Source organism: Spea bombifrons, chromosome 5 (genome assembly GCF_027358695.1).
Source record: "Spea bombifrons isolate aSpeBom1 chromosome 5, aSpeBom1.2.pri, whole genome shotgun sequence".
Taxonomy (NCBI): Eukaryota; Metazoa; Chordata; class Amphibia; order Anura; family Pelobatidae; genus Spea; species Spea bombifrons.
In genome coordinates, this window is record NC_071091.1 from 75,476,184 (window position 1) to 75,499,491 (window position 23,308).

At 41.9% G+C, this 23,308-nt stretch overlaps 1 protein-coding gene across 2 annotated transcripts; it reads left to right on the plus strand.

The window, feature by feature from the left end:
- Nucleotides 1-1,673: 1,673 nt before the first annotated feature.
- PPP4R1 (protein phosphatase 4 regulatory subunit 1) lies at nucleotides 1,674-22,806 on the plus strand. 2 transcript variants are annotated; one of them, XM_053466639.1, is made up of 20 exons: nucleotides 1,674-1,898; nucleotides 3,578-3,622; nucleotides 6,830-6,965; nucleotides 7,521-7,627; nucleotides 7,956-8,098; nucleotides 8,446-8,592; nucleotides 9,154-9,261; nucleotides 11,054-11,119; nucleotides 11,421-11,579; nucleotides 12,204-12,346; nucleotides 13,039-13,544; nucleotides 15,757-15,932; nucleotides 16,567-16,662; nucleotides 16,750-16,935; nucleotides 17,728-17,889; nucleotides 18,110-18,210; nucleotides 18,775-18,895; nucleotides 19,022-19,156; nucleotides 19,924-20,065; nucleotides 21,762-22,806. In XM_053466639.1, the coding sequence occupies exons 1-20, from the start codon at nucleotides 1,892-1,894 to the stop codon at nucleotides 21,923-21,925; spliced, it is 2,850 nt and encodes a 949-aa protein (XP_053322614.1). In that variant the 5' UTR covers nucleotides 1,674-1,891; the 3' UTR covers nucleotides 21,926-22,806. The 2 variants fall into 2 exon arrangements, with proteins under 2 accessions (XP_053322614.1, XP_053322615.1); XM_053466640.1 differs by having other exon boundaries at nucleotides 6,881-6,965.
- The last annotated feature ends 502 nt before the right edge of the window (nucleotides 22,807-23,308 follow it).

Below are 23,308 nucleotides of genomic sequence, written 5' to 3' on the forward strand. Positions count from 1 at the left end.
TGGATTAGTGTATACGTGTGGATTGGTATACGTGTGGATTGGTATACGTGTGGATTGGTATGTGTGTGGATTGGTATATATGTGTGGATTGGTATATATGTGTGGATTGGTATGCGTGTGGATTGGTATGCGTGTGGGTTGGTATGCGTGTGGATTGGTATATGTGTGGATTGGTAAGTGTGTGAGAGTGATGGGTGTTATGCTGTACCATTTCCAATGTCTTTTTCATGATCTAATTATGCTCTAAAAGTACATCATAACTCCCATCACTCTATACTGTTAAATACAGTGGCAGAGCTGGGAGGCAGAGGCCTTGCACCCCCACCGCAGGACTCCTGAAAGGTAAGTGAACTTCAAAGAGGGAAAGGGTAGATAGTTAGATGGGGGTAGATAGGGAGAAGGGAGTGAGACAGGGGAAAGGGGGTAGATAGGGAGAAGGGAGTGAGAAGGGGTAGATAGGGCAATCATACTCCTATCATGCCAAGTCTGCGAGTACATCCTGGAATCTGGGTATGCCTGGGCATGATAGGAATGTGATTGCTGTTAATTATTTATATATATATATATATATATATATAATATTGTTATTTAATTGTTTTGTCCTATTTTGGTGTGTTGCTTACTTTAAATAAAAGTGTTAGATTTTTTTATGGTGTGGGGGGGTCATATTCGGTTTTGGCCAGGTAAATGCTGCACTTTCGGTTTCAGTCCAGAATTCGTTTCTGTGCATCACTACTACTAAGCCAGACAATTAAGTGGTAGGCCTACACCACATCAATGTTTGGCGTAGTATATAGTGATTGGGGTTTTGTTACAAGTTTTTATTCCTTTCTTTTTTTGGCATGGGGGGGTGCCAGAGGAGTAGTCCGCACAGGGCGCCAGAACACCTAAGGCCGGCTCTGGTCTAACGTATAGTTAAATCAGTGCGATTTCCCCAGTCTCCTCACTCATCCAAATACGCATCATGCAGGGTGTCTTCATAAGGTAAAACCACAACTCTCCCGCAGACGCTCCATTTAGTGAATAGCAGCATCATTTTAGAGATACTGATACTTTGATAATGGGGCAGATTTATAAAAATAAAAGTTTTAAATGATTGATTTTGCCAACTTATATTGTGACAATGTCTTTTGCTTTTATACAAAAAGGTAACAAAAATCCACATAATAAAAAAGTGGCGCACATGTCTAAAATGTTTCTGAGAAACAGCAACATTTACTACAACAGCAGGCTCAGCCGCACGCTACATTTTTATGGACCGGTCAAATCCAGCTACTAGCCATAGGCTGCAGCCATTTGCCTAGTATGCCAGTCCGGGCCTGGTTATGGCTCTGATTCGCACAATGCATAGGCAGCAACTTTACACTTCATGCTGTGTGTGGAGCAGTCACCATGGAAACTGTTCGGGTATTCCTGCTCATGACCATATTTTACTGCTTTGCATTCCATGTGCCCTTTACAAAGATGGCGCTTTAATCACCCAAGTGTAAATTCGCTTTACATTCAGCGCATTAGATGAATTCTTGGCGCTGTGTCTGATAAAGCCGTGGGGTTAAACGTTACAAACGGTACACTAGGCAGTTGCACTGCTACAGAAAAGCGGCAGGAAGTGGAGGCCCGCCGTGGATGCGCGCGTGTCACAAGGTCCGTGCTCAGGAAGAGGAGGCGCGGTACGTGTGCACAGGAAGAGGTGGTGCGGGGAGCCCGGATGAGCTGTGGGATGTGTGTGTGATCCGGGGCTGCAGCCTGAGAAGTGGAGCGGGAGGACGGCATCTATTTGCGGGACGCGGTTTCTCCCCGGCACACATACACATAAGTTACACGGCTCCGGTGTGACGCTGGCACTGCTCGGGCTGCAGACTCCATGTAGCGGCGCGGCCCGGGGCACAAGATGGCGGGTGAGATACAGCGGCGAGAGTGTGTGAGATAGTGTGTGCACAGTGTTCGCCTGTCGTGATATCGCGTTACTAATACACTATCGCTTCAGTGCGACACGCGCTCGTGTGCTGTCTGCGTTGTGTACACTGCCTCGCATCCCTCTTCCCCAGCCGAGGACACCGGGTCGGGTTGTATACGTGTTACCAGACGGCGGGGGACCGTGCGGGTTGGGATTAAAGTTTGCAACCCTCGTGGAATGCGCGTGTTTGTGGAAACTTGTGATTCAGTTTCACTATTAGTTGTGTGCAGTTTACACAGACTACATGTTATGACTTCTTCTGCCATAAGCTGACATAGAGGCTTTCATATAGAAGTATATAGCATTATATATTTATATATATATATCTCTGCAGGGGTTTGCTGGTAACCCCATCTTTAATATTGGTGAGTTCTATGTGATGCATATACTTGGCACTTTACGGCGTGAAGTATAACAATAAGTAACGTATCCTACAGACACTTATCGAGGTACAATAGGTGTGAATGGGGTGGGACCGGCACTTTAAGGCCGGCCGCCGTCTGACTTAGATGTGGGTGACGGTTGGATTTCAGTAGCCACGCGCTATGTTTTTATGATCAGCTGGTCCAGCAGATCGGGTGAGAATGCGGCCCTGATGGCCGAGTCGGGCCTGGGTACAAATATGTTGGATGTCAGTAGATCTGTAGCTAGCAAAAAGTTATGTTTATAGCAGATAAGTACATGGCTGGCCCATGATTAATTACGTAAAGGGACAGCCCCACACATGGATAATGTATAAAAGTACTTTAATATGACTTCATTGAGCTAGAAGCTGCAGCGGCCCTTTGGTCTAAATCGATCGGAGTGCGTGCACGCGGTGTGTTTGCAGAGCTGGAGCTGACTGAAATTTACAGGTACATTAAAGTGCATATGGTGGCTGAGGAGGACAGTAAGAGGTTGGGTGTGAAGTGTGCAATGTTAGTGATTCCATGAGAGAATCCTCTGTCATGATAAAGAAAGCGCTGTGGCTCTCCCAAGCCTGTGTTTGTAACGCAGAATCAGAGGATGCGCTCCCAGCGGGGAATGCCTGCGGACGCCCGGGACATGTATAAGCAAGCAGCAGCAACTACGAGGCAGTTATGGCATTTCATATCGCCGCGCCTGCTATACTTCTATGCGTTGTGCGTAAGCACACTGTTACCTGGGGCTAAACCAAGAATTGTCTTAATGACCGCCTCGTGTATTTCCCATCCTCTTCATAGGTCTGCAGCTTATAAAATAAGACTCTCCTTTTTTTGTGCGTGTAATTTTGCTGCGGTATCAGAAATCTGTGGGCACGTGTTATATTTTTGAAACGGGCCCCGTGTCACAAGTCACATTCTTTCCGCACACAGGTTGCACCATCTTTTTGAGTCTAGTGCTTCTTCATAAAGGGACTGTCCTCTATTAATCAGGTGTAAATGTAACTTGTATCCACCGTCCTGCTTGGCTGTGACCTCTGGGGGGTTTCTACGGTTCACAGCCTGTGTAAACCCCCATGTGTTGCATTACATTACACTTTTGCTTCCTACCACCTCCTGATTCTTTCCAGTGGGTCTTCGTTCTATGAGTTAAACCCCGGCGCAGCCATCCAGTACCTGCAGTGTCTTTTCTTAAACGTATGTTGTGTCTGTTTTGCAGATCTGTCGCTGTTGCAGGAGGATGTACAGGAAGAGATAGATGGATGTAAGTGAATCACTCTCTATATAATGTTTGATGTCATGTTAATATAAAATAAAGTCATGTTAATATAAAATGTTACTTGTTTGGTATTGCTGATGATTTAGAGTTCTCAGCCCGTTTTGCTTATGTCGGGCACCCTGCCGGTTTGCGTTCTTTACAAAGTATAATAATGCTTTGTGGAGCTGAGGCAAAGCAGTGCCTTCCAATTAGGAAACGCGTGTCTTCCCAGCCTCAGCAAGCGTCTGGCTCTCTGCCACAATTAAATAGTTATTTGGTTTGTCTTGGGGGGAAACATTCCTTGTGGTGCTACATTTTACTTCACAAAATAGCAGTTGTTATCAACTGTACAAAGATGTTTCAATAGCGGCATATGAATATTCCTATCCTTCATGAATATGACGCTAGAGATCTTTAGTTATAGTCAATGCTCCGGTATAAATACCGTATTGGCTCGAATATAGGCCGCACTTTTTTCCCCCACTTTAAGACTTTAAAGTGGGGGTGCGGCCTATATTCGGGGTCTAGCGCCCGACGCCCGGGACATGCAGTCCCGGGCGCCGGGCAGGCAGCGGGGTTAGGATACAGATCCCCCGCAGCGGTGCAGGGGACCTGTATCCTACTGTCTGATACGCTCAGACAGCCTCCCCTGCCAGCACTTCCCACGGGGGGGGGTGCCGGCACGGGAGGTTGTCTAAGCGCATCGTGCGGATGCGTTTTACCTCTGCACCACCCCGGACTTACCGGTACTCCCGGGTGTCTTGCGGGGTCGGCGGGGGACATCTATGCAATACAACTTCCGGTGCCGACACCGGAAGTTGTATTGCGTAGATGTCCCCCGCCGACCCCGCAAGACACCCGGGAGTCTGCTCCGGTAAGTTGGGGAGGGGGGGGCAGTGGCAGCGGATCTCGGGGAGGGGGGGCAGTGGCAGCGGATCTCGGGGAGGGAGGGCAGTGGCAGCGGATCTCGGGGAGGGAGGGCAGTGGCTGCGGATCTCGGGGAGGGAGGGCAGCGGCAGCGGATCTCGGGGAGGGAGGGCAGCGGCAGCGGATCTCGGGGAGGGAGGGCAGCGGCAGCGGATCTCGGGGAGGGAGGGCAGCGGATCTCGGGGAGGGAGGGCAGTGGCAGCGGATCTCGGGGAGGGAGGGCAGTGGCAGCGGATCTCGGGGAGGGAGGTCAGTGGCAGCGGATCTCGGGGAGGGAGGACAGTGGCATTGGATCTCGGGGAGGGAGGACAGTGGTAGCATATCTCCGGGGAGGGAGGACAGTGGTAGCATATCTCCGGGGGGAGGGGCAGAGTGGCAGCATGTTTTTTGGTGCTTTTATAAAGAAAAACTTTTTCTTTAAAAAAGCACCAAACTTTTAGGGTGCGGCCTATATACGGGGGCGGCCTATATCCGAGCCAATACGGTAATAATGTTGTTGTTGTTGCTGGTTTTCCCATAGCTACCTGATGCTCATCACTACCCGACACTCATCACTCCTTGGTGAGCTGTTGGTGTGATAGTAGCACAAACATTATGGTTCCATTGAGTTTTATGTGCCTTCTTATTGGTGATGACCTCTGTGGGACTGTAGCTAGGCCCAGATATGGAGTTGGTAGAAATCTTTAGAAATCCACTTTCTTTAGTAGCTGCAACGCTCCAGTAACTGCTACTCTATGTAGCTTCCAAGCAAGACTCTAGATATAAGGCACGCATAACAAAAGTGGGAAGTGTGGGGCGGAATAACTAGTCCTGTGTATCCTGTTTATACAACTGCCCTACTGTAGAGATGTAAACGGAGAGCTGGAAACCTACATCTTAAATATTTGTATATTGATTTTTATTACCATGCACGGTAAAATGAAACCATTTAACTAGTATATTAGTTGTGTGTGTGTGTTAGAATAGGACATTTGCACATGAGTGTATTATGCAAATAGACGGGATACCAAGAGACCCATGTTAGCCTTTGTCTTGGATAGATGCTACCTTTACAGCACTACGATCTGTTTAGTTTTAGTGGTTAGGGATTCTGATCATCACCGTCCCTAAACCTCCTCACCCGCGTTCCAATCAAATATTTGCTTTTGCAAGTTCAAAGACCGGGTCGCTCCTAGAATATACGTGTAGAGAAGAGTAATATTTTAACATGCATTGGATGTAAAAAAAAGTCTAAAACTACATATTGTACAGCAAAGCTAAACCCCGGGATCTGTTCACAATGTAACTGTGTCCTAAATGGTAGAAGCATGATGGGCTTCTAAAAGAAACATGAGCACATCATGTAGGGGGTTATACAAGTGGTCATTATAGGAGATAAACCCTAAAGCGTTTGCACTGCATAAAATATTTTCACAAACCCATTTATTAAATGGATGACTCGCAGTTTTTACTCAAGAGAAAGCAAACAGTTTTCTTTAAATTACAGCCCCTAGGTTTCAGCCGATTAAGTTCCCTGTAGAACAAAGAACAGTAGGTGTAAAATCATTGATTCTCCTCGGATCTACCCCGCTTCACCCTTCCCGTGTCTCCTCCAATGTCCAATAGACCGGGTGCAAAGTGTCCTTAAGGAATAGTAAAGGAGGGCAGGCAAAAGAGCAGCTAAGGATTCAGATATAGTGTGTGTGTACGTCTATTATAGCAGGATTCAGACATGTTAGAATTTGAACTTCCTTGAACGCTTTTTACACCCCCCCCGCACTAAATAGTCCAGCATATCTCCTTAACCATTAGCAGCTGAACTTATGACTGAATGTGTTGGAATCGCAAGTGAACCTGTATTGCAGCTGTGACAGTTGGTGGCACTCTTCGTGGCAGACATGTCTCGTTTGCAACACGTGCCAAAAACACGTCAGGTTTTTGTGTTAATATAAATTGCCCTTGCTGAACTAACCACCAGTATTGCATCCCCTTCAATCACCTGTGGAACTTGTATATGTGAAGGCTGTTCGTTCAGTATATATTTGTGTGTGTATATTATGTTTAACCACCGTTTACTTGAATGATTTCTCCATGTTTAATTAGGACAGGATTCTGACTTGTTCCCAGCTGATACATCTGCATTTTTCCTTTGTGGTGGAAACTGTTGCAGGTTGTTGTGGGTCCTCGGTGCACAGAAGATTTGCACTTGCAGACCTGAGCAGTCGTTCACCAGCCCCTCGTCGACAGGCGGCTTTTATAGTGTAATGAAATTTGATTTTCAAGTGATGTTTCTGATGTCTCTGATAGTTGGTGTGGATGACTACAGCTCAGAGTCTGATGTGATTATTATACCTTCAGCCTTGGACTTTGTCTCCCAAGATGAAATGTTGACACCTCTCGGAAGATTGGACAAGTACGCTGCAAGCGAAAACATATTTAACAGGTATGTTGATAAACAAGAGAACATCATTTGAAGGCCTTTGCGTCTGGCAGCTGATCTACTAGGTGTTTAATCTACATGTGTATGTTTTAAATGTGAAGGGATGCCTCCTACAGCTGTACCTAGAAGACTCGTTGTTTTCTTGGCCCTTTCTGTAGCATCGATGAAGTTGCTAATTATAATATTATAATATTCATGTAACTGTTGGTATAGAACCAGTTTGCATGTGCCTAGAAAATCATATTGGCTCCTAAACTGGGCAAACCATTCTTAGCTGCTGGTTTAGGTCCATGCTAGGCTAATGTAGGTTGTAGCTATGGCGCTGTAAAAAAAAATGGTTTTGTAGCCAAAATGAGAGTGAGTTGGCTCGTTCAGTGCTTCACAAATTGGTATTTTGCTGTCAGTAACCTCTAGCCCTTTTGGGTGTCTGTGTGTGTATATGTGTATAGCGTCATATAGGTGGCAGCTGTTAGTAACTGATGGCTTACAATATTGGAAACAGAGAATATGGAGAACATTGTGTGTTTATTTATTTTTTTTCTTTTATGTATTATGAAGACAAATGGTTGCCCGAAGTCTGCTGGATACCTTAAAGGAAGTCAGCGATGATGAAAAGGATTGTATTTCTGTATTAGAGAGGGTTACAAGGCTATCGGAAGATTCAGGTAATTTCCTTTATGTCAAAGTTTGAGACTAGAGAAATACGTGAGTTGCATATTGATGCTCTTATAAACACCGCTTGTAGACGTGTGCAGTGTTTTCTGTGACAGCCTCCTTCTCTGGTCTCTGTGCTCTGCAGTATAGTAGGAGTGCACAGATAGATTATCTTTATCATACTAATGAGGCCTCTGACTCTAATGAACACACAAGTGCTTCATATCATGACAAGTTGTCCATGTTGAGCTTTTGTGTTCCTTTCCATTTCTGATTAGTTGTGCCACTTTACAATTGTGGGCAGAGGTAATATTGACTAATGATCTTCTTTCCCCACAGAGCCAACTGTTCGAGCGGAACTTATGGAACAAGTGCCTCACCTTGCAATGTTCTGCCAAGAAAACAGGCCTTCTATCCCACATGCTTTCTCCAAATACCTTTTGCCTATTGTTGTGCGATACCTAGCTGACCAGAACAATCAGGTTAGAACAAATGTGTTTATTTGTTAATTTTGTTCTGTGAGCAATTGAGTAATGTCTTAAAAACCACAATAAAAACACCCTGCAAACTGGCTCAGAAGTGACATAGAGAACATAAAACCTTTTAGTCCCACTGAGGAGCTGATCTCAGTTGTTTTGGTTTTGTTTGTGTTTTATTCAGTGTTGTGATACTCTTTTCATACGGTCATATTTGACATTGTTTGCTAATCTCAATATTTTTCATGAAACGGTTTGTCTTCTTTTAAAGAAGAGCCACACCTTCATTATATAATGGATTGCTATTCACAAGTATTAAGGTTGTGATCTATTATTTTAATGGTGTTTTCCAGGTCAGAAAGACCAGTCAGGCAGCATTGCTTGTCCTCCTGGAGCAGGAGCTCATAGAGAGGTCTGACGTGGAGAGTAGCGTGTGCCCGGTTCTGATAGAGCTCACGGCTCCGGACAGCAATGACGATGTCAAAACAGAAGCGGTGGCTGTAAGTTCCTTCACTATTTCTTTTCCCTCCCTCCCTCTCTCTCTCTCTCATACGTCTTCACTCCTGGGGAATTATGGTGGTCTACATACTGATGCTTTTACGCATATATTCTACTCGTGCAATATGTGAATACAGACTTGTTGTGGTAGAGCCCTTCAGTTTTAAATCAACCCCATTCACCTTCAGCTACCGTGTGGAGACGTGTGCCTTCTCAAAACTAACTCCACGCACAGTATTGTTTGCAGGGGTTAACCCCTTCATGACCAAGCCCTTACATGCACAGGCTCACAAAGCATTGTCTTAATGGGTTTAAGGACAACCTGTTTTTTGTTAATCGCTTTATGATTACCAAGCTACAAATTGTAGGCCCTCCCTTTTATTCTGATGTAATTTTCCAAACATGTCTTATATGTCTACCTACTGCTCTTGTTTTACTTAAACTATGAGTCCGTCTGCTTAGCGGATCTGAAGAAAGTACAATGTCGGCTTCCGGTGTTCTGTTGGAGTGTAAAACAATACATAGTAATTTAGTTTTGTCTTTTCATTTTGCTTTCCTCCCAGATTATGTGCAAAATGGCCTCTATGGTGGGCAGAGATATCACGGAGAGGCTCATCTTGCCGCGGTTTTGTGAGATGTGCTGTGATTGCAGAATGTTTCATGTTCGCAAGGTTTGTCCCATCTCACCTACTGTGTTTACGTTTTAGTTTTTTTAATAAATGTTACTTAACTGCTCATTCAAGGTCACACCAGCATACAAGGAAGCTGCTGTTTGTCACTTTCAAAAATTTGTGTTGCCTTATTTTAAATGCATGCTACAATGAAGTTCATAAGGCTAAAGGCATCAGTGATGAAATACTGTCTTAATGATAAGGGCTAGCGATGAAGTTCATCTGTAACATTTATGCTGATCCGTCAGCCCAATAGGGCTGTTGCAGTCTGCATCTCCTGCCTCCTTTCCAAAGTGTGACCGGGCTGGATCTGCGAGTAACTCACCCCTTTATGGCCTTATTTCACCTTGTTCTCTGAATCTGAGTTTATCCTCATCTTTGCACAACCAGCCGCTCTCTGGTCCATTTTCAGCACCTTCTGTTTTAAACAAGTCTTTGCTTTGGTACCCTTGTCTCTATTTATTTTGTTAGTCGGTTTTCTCATTTGCGTCTTGTCGATTTCATGTAACCTCTTACTTTTTGAAAGGTAGGATCACACTTAGGAAAGGTTCACTTGATGCCAAGAGCTTAGAACATATAACACAGATGTATTGATCACGATATAGGGAACTTTGTTCTACAGTTCTATTATCTTTTATTTATATAGCGCCAACAATTTCCACAGCGCTTAATACACTATATATATTTAAGGGGTATGACAAGACTAGAATTGACAGACTAAGACAAACCGATGCATTAGGTGGAGAGAGCCCTGCTAGATACTCTGTTGGAAGTAAAGTTCAGTATATAGCCCATTCGCTAAACGAAAGGTGCCATTAGAATTGAGATTTTACTGGTTAGTTAATGGGGCTATTTATAATTTAAAAATTTAAGAATATTTTACCCTGTAAATGGTTTCAAACATAGTAAACTAGCTCTCGACTATGTGCAGTATCATTTTCCATTGTATTACTATATCTCTCTCCAGCTGGCCTCTGAATTGCTCAGTCAGTAGCTGTTTTCTTTCGCTTCCCAGGTGGTGGCATTTGCTTAAACGTATTTGTTTACAATGTACCTTGTAGAAGGAGCTCTTTAATAACTTGCAGATGTAATCTAATATACCAAAGCCATGACAAACCCTGCTTTATGTACAGTGCTAGCTTCTTTTCCCCATGCCTTTTATTAAAGGTTCCTATCCACTGGGTGCTTTCCTGTATGCATGTAAAGTATTTTATAAAGAACTAATATTTTAATAGTATACATATAATAAGCATACAATTATAAGTGAACGCGGTACCCATGAGATCTTTAACTGAAGCTGAGGAAAACCTGGGATCAATAGGCTTTGCAGCTTCCCCAGACTTAGCATGGAGTTATGATACAAGAAATGGAATTTATGAACGAGGCCTCTTGGAATTGGTCGTAACTCTAGTAAGTGTAGTTCTTTTTATCCAAGGTTTTCTTCAGCTTCACGTTGTGTTTTCCCGGGTTGGGAACGCTGTCAGTACTAAGTTGTTGACCACTCACACTACAAACAGGAAGGGTGAGCCCGGCTTTATTTCACTTACTATACTGTGGTCGGCTCTATTATTTCTCCCCCAGAGATCTTTACCTGACATTACGACAATTAACGCTTTTGTCAACAGAATAAAAGATGTGATTCTTTACGATAAACTTTGCCTGCATTGTTGTGCGTTCCTGTGCTGCTTGTTATATCTCTATTGTTTTAAGCAAGTCTGAAGAAGTAATCGCTTCAAAATATAGGCTTATATAAGAATGGTTTGTGTTTTCTCTTCTTTTATTTACATTCTAGGTTTGTGCAGCCAACTTTGGTGATATTTGCAGCGTCGTGGGGCAGGAAGCAACCGAGAGAATGTTGGTGAGTAGTTGGGATCTGTAGCAGTAGAGAGGACGTGCGTCCGATACCCTTAATATTTACCAATATCTTTTTGCTTAACTTTGGCAAACCTTGCCAACAACCTTAATACTTTTCATGGCAAAAATAATCAGTAATGTGTGCTATTTCATTCATTATAGCAAAGCACCAACCAATGTGACAGTTCCCCTTTAATTTTAACATCACGCAACATTTGCGACCACAATCACGTCTATCGCTTGTTGTGTTAGCATCTTGTGCAATGTTTGTTGTTTTTATTGTGATTCATTTTTTTTATTTTCAGTTGCCACGTTTTTACCAGTTATGTTCAGATAATGTTTGGGGTGTCCGGAAAGCATGTGCTGAATGTTTTATGGCCGTATCCTGTGCAACGTCTCAAGAACTACGCCGCACCAAGCTCTCTGCTCTTTTTATCAATCTAATCAGTGACCCTTCTCGATGGGTACGTTCGGTTGGCACGTAGTGCTGTGAATTTGTCTATGCATGAACACTTAATTTGGTTTAGTTTTGAATCGTTGATTCACAAACACATTACATGGTGGGAGAAATTGCTAATGGTTGGCTGGTTATAGTAAACTAAAATTGTGTTTACTTGTCCTGTCCTGGTGAAAACATCCTTGATCTCTGGTGTTTTCTCCATAAACATTGTATTGTAGACCGTGACCCACTGATCTGTGAATGTTTTGATTGAGAAATACAGGATTGAGCAAAAAGCCCAATAATCTGGGTTGCCAGGACAAATCCGGTTTTGAAATGTAGAGACCACCTCCTCCTGTATAGTTACACCTGTGAATGAAGTGTCATGGAGCTCATATGTATACTGGATCCTGTTAATGCGTCTGCCCTATTGCTTGAACCATGTCAATGACCATTTACATGTTTTTCTCTACTGCGTGTTTATGCTTCGTCTTATAAAGTTGGTACTCAGCTATCCACCAAAACACAAAAATTAGTCTGTTTTACTCAACGTGTAAAGTCTGTTCAAATGGTAAGAATCGTCATATTGTGTCTGTTACATGTGCAGATTTACTTTACTCTTAATTGTCATTTCTGTATGTTTCATTAGGTTCGCCAAGCTGCCTTTCAGTCCCTGGGGCCTTTTATATCCACTTTTGCTAACCCATCAAGTTCCGGTCAGTATTTCAAAGAAGAAGAAGAAGAAGAATGTAAAAGTGTAAAAGATGACAGACAAAGTGAAGACAGCAATAGGTATTTCAGGCAAAATGTTTTGGTTTTTTTCTTTCCCTTATATTCCACTGACATTTTACAGTCCTTAGAACTGTGTATTTTTGCTTTGTTACACACTTGTTATGGCTATAGTATTGGGTGGTTTATGTTTGTGGTGTTGGGTGTTTACATTGAAATGCAGATGGTGTTCACCAAAAAAAAGCCTTTGCGGATTGGTTAACTGAGGGCTTTTGTAACAAAAACATTCTTAAAAATATAAAATAGCGGTACCTCAAGACAACAATAAACATCACTAAGACTGCTCCCTTTATAATGCATAGTCAGTGATTGATAATATATTGTAACATTTGGACCTGTAAACAACCACCCCAAGGCTTCAGCTGAATAAAGGGGATAGTGCTGTGGTCCAAATTAATGTTTATACATATTCATGAATTGCAAATTAATTAGAAAACTGAAACCCATTGTATGTGGCTCAGTTAGCCGTGGCTCCCATTTGCCACAGAATTGTTACTTGATAAATATCTTGCTTTGCGTTAATTGGGCATACTGGCAAATGGTCACATCCTAAACTACACCTAAAAGGTGCGATCTGCTTTATTAAAAAAAAATCCAAACCGCTTAAACTATTCTTGCCAATATCTAACAGCAGACCTTTATACCATGGTTTTCCCTGACCAGAGATTGTAATTAAATCGTATTGTCTTTAACAGGAATCCAGATGTTATGACAGAAGAAAATGCAGTTTCAGTGGGAGATGATACATCACCAGATGTTTGCACAGACGGCAGTGTTAACTTTACTGTGACGTTAGAATCCAACTTGGAAGATGAAGCAGATGAAAATTCCAGGGACGCTAATCACCATCTTGACTTATTTTCACATTGCACTTTGCTTTCACAATCCGCTGACTCCGGTGATCCAGAACAGATCTCTCCTGAATCAAATCCCCATGGTGTGCTGGAGTCGGCGTCGCCAGAGGGTCCTGTCACCGAGCAAGAGCAGTTCAACTCATTCCATTACTGGCGGACTCCCATCCCTGAGATCGACATTGATCTGGAGCTCCAGCAAACCCAAGAGAGAGCGCGTAGCTCTGAAAGTAGACATGTCCAGAAGGCTTCGTCCCCTGGCTCTCCCAATATCACCATGGCTACAAGGAAGGAGCTGGAAGAGATGCTAGAAAATCTGGAGCCTCATATAGATGATCCTGATGTTAAAGGTACCAGAAGATGGAATGTTTGCTTTGGTGTTTTGGGGCTGGCATGGCTCTCTGTGAATTATTCTTGCTTAGTGAGTGTTGTCTGTATAATTATATTGCAAAAAAGAGTGCGTGTGTAGGGGCTCAAAATGTGACAACGTTCTATGCGTGCCTTGGATTCCTATGAACTGCACTTTAAATTCAGGGCAGGGTTTCAGTGTTTTGTTTTTTTGTTTTTATACCGTGAGTTTTATACTGCTTCTTGGGTTCATTATTAGGTTTTTGGTGACGCTAGATACATCTTCAGTTGGTATGTTGTAAACTGTGCTGCTGTCACAATGTCCCTCTTGCATTTCCCCTTCTCTTGTCACATCCCTTCTCCTTTCCACCAAGCTGTACATATTAAGGTTGGTTTGTGGTTCTTTTGTTAAAGCACTGATTATATATAATTGTTTTGTATTGTTGGAAGGTGAACCATCAGTTGTATAATTCTTTAGGGTGTTAGTGGCACATGGAGCACACTCTGTGTTACCATATACTTTACATACATATACTCCCTCTCCACACTCTATAGACCATACATTTACTCTCGCCCTCTTCCTCTCACTTGAGTTCTCTGCTCCCTCGGTTGTCATATATACAGGGTAATCCTGTTACATTTGGGTACAATATTTCCAAGCCCGCATGTTTTACTTTTATACCATTACATTTTGGAATGCTGAAGTAGTAGGAAACTGGCTTTAAAGGTCATGCAAACACATGACTGATTGGTCTTGCTGATTCATTGCAAGGAACACCAACACGGGGTTAAAGGGTGATAATCCAAAGCAGCCGCTACTCCCCGGGGGGACCTATAGTTGTGTTGAACGGACCCAAGAATTCCATAGTCCTCAAAGTAAAAGCCACTTGGAAGCAGTGTATATAAAGTGCCTCCAGAGTGAGTTTTGAACATCTTCGCCATAGCAACTAATGGAAACATCTGAGCGATTGGGCCTTTCCACTTGTCGCTCTGGCGATAAAACCATTTTTCGAACGATACAGAGAAACTTTTTATCTATAACCTATAGTGCGTTTAGGTCTCCTTAAAACAATGTGACATTTGATGTGCGAACAAATGAAGTGACTTGTAACACATCATCTATTTTGTGGTGGGTTAATTGCATTGCTTTATGGGTAAATTGGGTGGTAAACATTAATTGTGTGCTCCAAGTTTTTAATTTGGGTCAACTCTGTAAATTGACTATTTTCCCTTTAACTAGGTTGTGGAGCTGTAGGGGATCCTATTAACCCCTTAAGGACAAAGGCATTATTAAACTTGTCGTTCAAATATAATTTTCATCTTATTTATTGTACCTAGACAGATTTCTTTTTCACAACAAGTAGGGCTTTCTGTATAAACCGTGTTCATCTATATAATCCACCATTTCATCTGAAAAGTATATTAAAACAGTGTTCTGAACCTTTAACTTTAATAGCGCTCATAGAAAGTAGACTACCCAGGTTATTGCACTATGTTCGTTCTTGACAACTCTGCATTTCGGACATATCCTGAACAAGAAATTCAAAGCAGCGTTACAAACAAACGCCAATTTGTCTTCAGCAATGTTCCAAATGCATAGGTTTGTGTTTTGGGGAACCAAAATGTAAAAAAAATATATATATATTGTGCCAAATGTAGGGTCTTTTGACAGCCTGATCTCCCGTAAACCTGTATGGTAGTTTTTGCCGGTACTATGTTCTACTGAAATTCTGTGACTTAGTACTTCATGCTTTGTTGCTAAGGGGTTAATCAGAGAACGGTTTATCTCTTATTTATATAGCGCCAACACTTTACACAGCGCTTCTTACAGTACATACATTGAGAGGGTCTGACAGAGTAATGGATACATGAGACGAGGAGAGCTCTGCTTACAATCCTGGGGTTGTTCCCCGGTTTAGCCGCAGGCAGGATTCACGCGCTCGCTTCATACACAGCATTTCTTTAAAGCTGTTTACGGTTTAAATGTTCCATTACTGTTTGTATAAGCGGGTGACTATTTCTCCAATTCTGTCTTCCCTCATTTCTCCCACCTTGTTTACCTTCACAATGAATCCCCGTTTCCTCCTCTTTATCTCTGTGTACGTTTTGTTTCCGACTTTCTCTTGATTTAATCTTGTGGTTGCGTGTTAAAGGCTGACCTTTAAAATGGGGGGGTTCCCCGAGTCACCCCTGTCTCTATTGTCTGTCTTATAGCACAAGTGGATGTACTCACTGCAGCCCTAAAAGCGTCCAGTCTAGGAACTCGGGAAGATACGGCATCCTCTAACTTGAACAGAGAATTTTACCGCAGCGACCGCTCGGAAGCAGGAAGAACAAACTGCATGATTTCACGTGAGGATTCTGTCCCTCTGATCAGTGATTCTGTAGAGGTAAAAAAATAACTGCGCTAGAGATGAATATCGGAGAAGTTCCACTTTGAATTATAAACTACCTTGTGGGGGGAAATCATTGCGTGCAACACATTTTCGTTAAGCTCCAGGTTAAAGTATTAATATAAGGTCTGTCACTTTCCCAAATCCTAATGTTAACATACCAGGTGTGGTTAGTTATTTCAAACAATCTAAGTAAATTAATAACCCTCTCCGTGTGCAGTAAGCCACCCTGGGGTCTATTTATTAAAGGGAGAGTTGGTTTTTCACTTTTTTAAAAAATATGTGGGGACAGCTCGAAACAAGCAGTTGTGTATATCGTACTTTAACCAAAGAACCTACACACCGCAGGTCAGCGGCATACCATTTCGCCCTCTCTGCCAATGAAGGTTTGTTGGTTATTATAGAACAATCATGAATATACAATATTATGGGGATTTTGTGTTGCTTACACTGCACAATAGAGCAAAAGGGAGAATTTTATATAAACTAGTATGATTTAAATTGCTTGGTCCAGACCCAGTGCTTGTGACCTGTTTACAGTCCGTAACCAGATGTAAGCGTATAGACTTATAATATTCATCGTTTTGCCGCAGTAACTTGTTGAGCTAACCAGACTTGTTTTGCCTCTTAGTGTATGCAGTCCACGCTGCGCTACATTCACGATGATTCTGACTTGAGCCCCAATAGTAGCTTTGGCCACGAAGACGAGAAAAAGTCCAAAGTGCAGGTACCTGTCATGAACCAGTATCCTTTACTGCGACTGCAGAGTTACAAACCTTTTGTGTGAATAACCTTGCTGTGTGTCTCCCCTCAGGATGTTGTACCTCAGGCCTTACTGGATCAGTATTTATCTATGACTGATCCATCTCGTGCGCAGACTGTTGACACAGAGATTGCCAAGCACTGTGCCTATAGCATCCCAGGAGTGGCTCTCACGCTGGGCAGACAGAACTGGCACTGTCTCAGGGATACTTACGAAACACTGGCAGCCGACATGCAGGTACAGACATAGCGCTCGGAATACCATCAGCTTTCTGGTTAATGTCTTTTCATCTTGTTTTGGGAATTGAAGTGGGCAAAGTTTGGGCAAACGCTTTGGCTTTTTAGTCCTGAGTGCGTGTGTATAATCTACGAGTTCTTTACTGTTCGTTCCATGACCTCTTTTTGCTCCTGGAAGGTAGGAATTTGGTCAATGAGCTGGCGCACTAGATTTAATTTTAAAGAAAAGAATAACTGTTCTTCCCCAGGAAGGTTTCTGGTTTACGTTGAAAATGCAGTTTCACTGCTGGCTATTTTATTTGGTAAGGTCCCACATTAAATAGGAAACCAGTTTCAATTTTTTTTTCTAAATGAATCCCTTTAACCATAGAAGCTGAATCTCCTAAACCTTCACCACAAGCTTAAATAGTTATTCCATATTTGGAATTTATTTGTTGAACAAATCTGTAAAATATTATACTGAAGCTTTCCAAAGTCCCCCCCTAAGCTGCCCTGTCATTCCAAGAAACATTAATGGATGTGTCAAGTTGTTATATTGCATACTAATAAAGTTTTAATTTTAAAGAACATAGTGGTGCTATGAACGTTAAAAGGACCGGTCTGCTACCGTGTGCTTGCGGTGGCTGGAGTGTCCCTTGAAACTCCACGTTTTATAGATTATCAGTGAACCTGGAACAGATTGCATCTGGAATCTCTGGTGTGGATGCTTTTTAAAGTGCTGTGAACAATCCCTTCATTGTAACCAAGGAAAGCAATGTTTGCCATTATTTATTTCTGTGCTATTGTTTTCCAGTGGAAAGTGCGGAGGACATTGGCCTTTTCAATCCACGAGCTGGCATTGATCCTTGGCGATTCCCTGACTGCTGCTGATTTGCTGCCTATCTTTAACGGCTTTCTGAAAGATCTCGATGAGGTCAGAATAGGAGTGCTGAAGCATCTCTATGATTTCCTAAAGGTACGTTAGGTGTCTACTCATTTTTTTTTAGAGCCCAGGAATCTCCAGAGACCTCTAACAGCCTATGGTACGCCAAACTTTAGATGCATATAAATACTGTGTTTATAAGTATAATAAACATATTTCACAGCCATAAATATAGAATAGCAAATTTGATTGAAATAAATCAGATACTTGACTGTACTTTTTTTGTTTGTTTGTTTTTGTTTCTTGTGTCCAGCTTCTCCAGCAAGACAAACGAAGAGAATATCTTTATCAGCTACAAGAGTTTCTGGTGACGGATAACTGCAGGAATTGGCGCTTCAGGGCAGAGCTAGCAGAGTATGATGTTTAGTACAAACTTTTTATTATTTTTATTTTATTTTGTATCTTCTAGTATGTTAAAATGTAAGTAAACATATTGGCAAATATGTTCTGTTATATATAAGACTTCAGTTATTATAAGCTTTCAAATGCTGAGTCAATGATGTATATACTGGATTTTACAGACCTGAAATTTCATATTTTTTTTCTTTTTTGCTTGTTACGTGTGTCATTGGTATTCAAATGACTTCTACAGGTTAAGTAGACTCCAGATCAAGTTGTTTCTAGCAAAAAGTGGTACAGGGGTAGGCATTAATTTACAGATTAGTATAAATGTAAATTTAGAATAACTGCGGGGGGCTCTAGTGCTGGAATTGCTGCACCTTAATGCTCTGCTAGTCTCCTTGAAGAAAGTCTTGCTTGGCATCAGTGGATATGGAGTTGGAAGACTTGTCAGTGACACCCAAAATGCATTTGTTTCAGCGCTGCTCTAAATAACAAAAAGGTGAACTGGTTAACTGTTCTATATATACACCATAAACTTGGTTTCATTATGTTTTGGGTTTTTTCTTTTTTCAATAGGCAATTAATTCTCCTCCTTGAGCTGTACAGTGCCAGAGACATTTATGACTACTTACTGCCAATCGCCCTAAATCTCTGTGGGGACAAAGTGTCTTCTGTTCGCTGGATTTCCTACAAGTTGGTAAGTGTTCTCCTGCTATGTTGCGCATGACCAGGTTCCGACACTGTGTATAACTATTAATGCCACTGCCAATGAGCCTCTGTTCCTGCACTTACCACATATTTTGCAAACCCCTTCACTTTGCAGGTGAGCGAGATGGTGAAGAAGTTATACTTGGCACCCAACCCAGCATTAGTTTTGAACCTTATAAATAAGCTAGTGGAAGAGTTTTGTCAAAGCGCCAAGTGGTCTGGGCGGCAAACTTTTGTTTTCATTTGTCAGGTAAGTCCATAATGTTCTTCCAAAGGTCTGTGACCGGACTGTTAAATCCATCACAATTTATTTTAATGTACACTTTTTTTTTCTTTTCTTAAATCTCATGTAATATGAGTTGTCGAGCAGAACTGGTACAATAGAGAATTGGGGACGCTGGCTTTAATGACATGCTAGGATTTCCCCGTTCTGTTTAGATGCTAGAACATTGCAGCAACTTACAGTGTCTGGCTTCGTTGTGCAGTATTGAGTAATAAGATAATGATTCACTATTCAGTACTTGGCTTGTATTCCTGTGGCATTTCAGGGTTTTTTTCTTTCTTATTTTTAAACATGTGGAGTATCTTAAGAGTAAGGCTGTATTCATGCTTATTCTATATAAATCACATAATTTCACCTAACTACATTAATTAGCATTGCTCATATTTTGATGCATCTTGGTTATAGGTGCCTTGTCTCGTTCTGGTACAATATTATTCCATGGGGGGAAACTTATTTATGTGCAGTTAGTTTCTTGTTTTCTTGCTGGTCAGGAACTTATATTTTGTTTGTATATAGCAAAAAAAAAACATTGCACAAATGAAGAGGCACTCTGCAGTCTAATACAAAATGAAAGCATACATTTATTCTGACATACAAAAGGTAGTGGTCAGCGTATCGGCGAACCCATTTCAGTCTTTATCGAGTTTCTTTGCCTGTCTGCATATTTCTGTGTGTGCTTTATTTGCATACTAGTAGAAGCTCAGTTTGTATTCCTACTTTTTCCCCTGTGTCAGGCTCTCATTGAAGATGACTGCTTACCAATGGAACAATTTGCCATTCACTTGATGCCTCATCTACTTCAGCTGGCATCTGACAGGGTCCCAAATGTGAGAGTCCTCCTGGCAAAGACTCTGAAGCAGACGCTGCTGGAGAAAGGTGAGCGTTACAGCTTTTCAGTCTCTCGTAAGATTGCATAGGTGCAGGATTGGTACCGGGCACCTTCTTTTCTCCCCTAAATATATCATTGTGAATACTGTGAAGGCAAAACTGTTACAGATAAATACAGGGCCGGCCGAAGACTTAACGCCGCCCCCCCCCCCCCCGGTACTTACCTTTAAACAGTCCTGCGGCGAGTCTCCCTGCTCTGCCACGGTGCCGGCTTGTAATGCTGAGCGCCGGAAATTGACGTCACTTCCGGCGCTCTGCATTACAAGCCGGTGCCGGGACCGAACAGGGAGACTCGCCGCAGAGGAGAGAGAGGGGCGCCGAGCGGGTAAGCGAAAACCACTCGGTGCCCCTCTCTCTCCTCCGCTTCAAAAAAAAAAAAAAAAAGCGCTTGGGGCGGCAAAGTGCCGCCCCTTCTAAAGTGCCGCCTGGGGCAATTGCCCCAGTCTGCCCCATTATAGGGCCGGCCCTGGATAAATACCCAAACTGCAATACAATGTCTCGCTCCACACACAGCGATGCTGTTCGCAATATGTAGGTAGGTGCATGTCATGACAGCAGGTGGTGGTAAGCTTCCTGCCAATAGGAACTAAATTTAGTCATTTTAATTTTTTTTTTCTTTTCCTTCTAATATATGTATTCTAAATCAGGCAAATTTTTTTTATTAAATCCATAAAATGACAGAGATATCTATAGATATATATATAGATATATATAGATAGATATATATAGATATATATATATATATATATATTCTATATCTTTTTTTATTATATATTGCGAATGAAGTCCTTTCTCTGACTATACACTGGTGTGAAATGCCTTACTGAAATCTACATGGGCGATATCAACAGCTCCTCCCTTTTATCTTAGTTACCTGGTCAAAAAAATAAATTTTAGTGTGACAGGATATACCTGTAGTAAACCTGTGCTGTTTGTGATCATGCAAGCCATTTACTTCCAAATATTTAAACAATCCCATCCTTTACCGTGGCTTCCATTCATTTGCCAGCTACTGATGTAAGGCTTACTGGTCTGCAGTTGGCAGGAGTCTTCCCTGCTACCTTTTTTTGTGCGGTGGTACCACAGTAGCCAACTTCCAGTCTTGTGCAGCTGCTCCTGTCATTAGTGACTGGTTAAATAGATCTGCTAGCAGTTTTGCCGGGACATGTCGAATTTTTTTTTATTTTTTTTTTTATTTTTTTTTATTCGTGTGTCGCCCTCTTTCTTTCCTCACCTTCATCTCCCTCTGTTTAAAATAAATTACTTCTGTTCTATCTTTACAGTCCGCTAGAATTTTTTCCTTATTTATAGAATTCCTTTCATTTGTCTTTAGTTTAATTTATTCCTGGTTTAAGTTTTCTTTTGCTTATGTGTTAAAAAAAATAGTTTCTGTAAATTGTATGGTGTACTACCTGTGAAGTCCTGTTTGATACAGAGATGTCATTCTATAGTGCTGTACACCAAGAGATCAAGAATTATTAATAAACTAATTGAGAATTGACAATACACTCATTGTTTACCCAGCAATGAGCTTGCAATGTAAAAGAAATCACTAAAAAGGTATCCTGACCAGATTAAATGACAGTGGATCATTAAGTAATGCCGCCTGATTTTTAAGATGCTGGGAGTCCATATTTAGACTGCCGAGCCTTGTTTGGGTTTCACATTTCTTTTTCCCTTTCAGAGTACTTCTTGACATCTACAAACTCTCACCAGGAAGCAGTGGAGCAAACCATCATGGCTCTGCAAATGGATTATGACAGCGACGTCAAATATTTTGCCAGTATTCATCCTGCTAGCACCAAACTTGCCGACGATGCCATGAGCACTGCCTCCTCCACCTACTAACCAGCATCCCTTTCCGGGAAAGTCCTCCTTGAACTCAGACCGAAGACGGCGCGGCCGCTGTCCTATCGCCTCCTTTTCTCCTACTTGGCACTAGCAGAGAACTCTGAGGATTGCCACCAAAGCCTTAAATCTTCTGTCTTCCTGAGATATCGAGAAACTTGAATTGAGCGTAAATTTTAAGCCTATCGGGGAAATGGCATCTCCTACGTGCATTCCCTCTAATTCCATGCTTTCTAAATCATTAAATATACCGTGGCTGGTAGCTGTGGTCACACACACACACACACACAGCGTTATATTTATTAAACAGTTCTATGCTATAAAACTGCAGATTTCGTGTGCAGCATTTTATTGTTTAATAACCAAGAGACACGACCTGTGCTGAATGTTCCAAGGCCATTCAGTATTTGTTGCAATAGGGTTTTTATTCGAAATGGCGTTGCCTATGAATTTCTTAATGTGTGAATAGTTTTCTGTTTTGGGATTTGTGTAAACGGAGAGAGAGACTAGGCAGTAGACCATTTTTTCCTTTCTAAAGGGCTCAGTGCTAACACTACACTAGAAACTGATTTTAATCCTTTAATGCAGCATATTGCTGTACATTTAGTCAGGCAACATTGCTGTAAAGTACCTCTGTTCTAATTTGTTTCATGCTGGTCGTGACCTGAAGGAAATCTATTAGTTCATGTACTTCATGCCCGGTTCTTTGTTTCCTTTTTAAACTTTATCATGATCGGCTTCATTGGGTGCATCCCTTCTGGTCTACATGTACATATCTGTCTGTACTCCCTGGAGTGCCACAGTCTTTAATCATGCTGTTGAAAGCTTTGTTGTAATACAAGTTTCTCTGCTTGTCAAATAAAATTTAATACGTTTCAGTACATTTCTTCCCTGTGTGCGTTAAGAAGTCCGCAGAATGTTTATGCGTATTGAAATACCGCTTCTTCTGTCGTTTTCAGTTCAGAGAGTGTGCGCGTTAAAGTTGATTACAGCAGATCTCTAAACGTTTGGGATGAGGGGGTCTTGGGCAGAGATGAAATCACACTTAAACAAAGTAATGAAGAGATCCTATAAAACGCACGCCTCTGTAACAATAGGATCACGGAATAAGATCCTCCCTAAAGGAAAATTGACAGTTATGGCTTATTGGCTTGTAAAACAAAGCTTTATTTTTGAAATAAGTTCTGTAGTGAAACATCAGCACGTTAACCTTTTTTTTTTTTTTTCTTTTACTTGGGTTATTATACTTTTTGATTATGATTAGCTATGATTCTCCCTTTTTTTCCCCCTCACTTTTACAGTAGCCATACAAATCATAAGGCTTTCTTTTGATACCACTTTTATATCTATAGTCCAACATTGATTTTTGCTGTAATTCTTGCT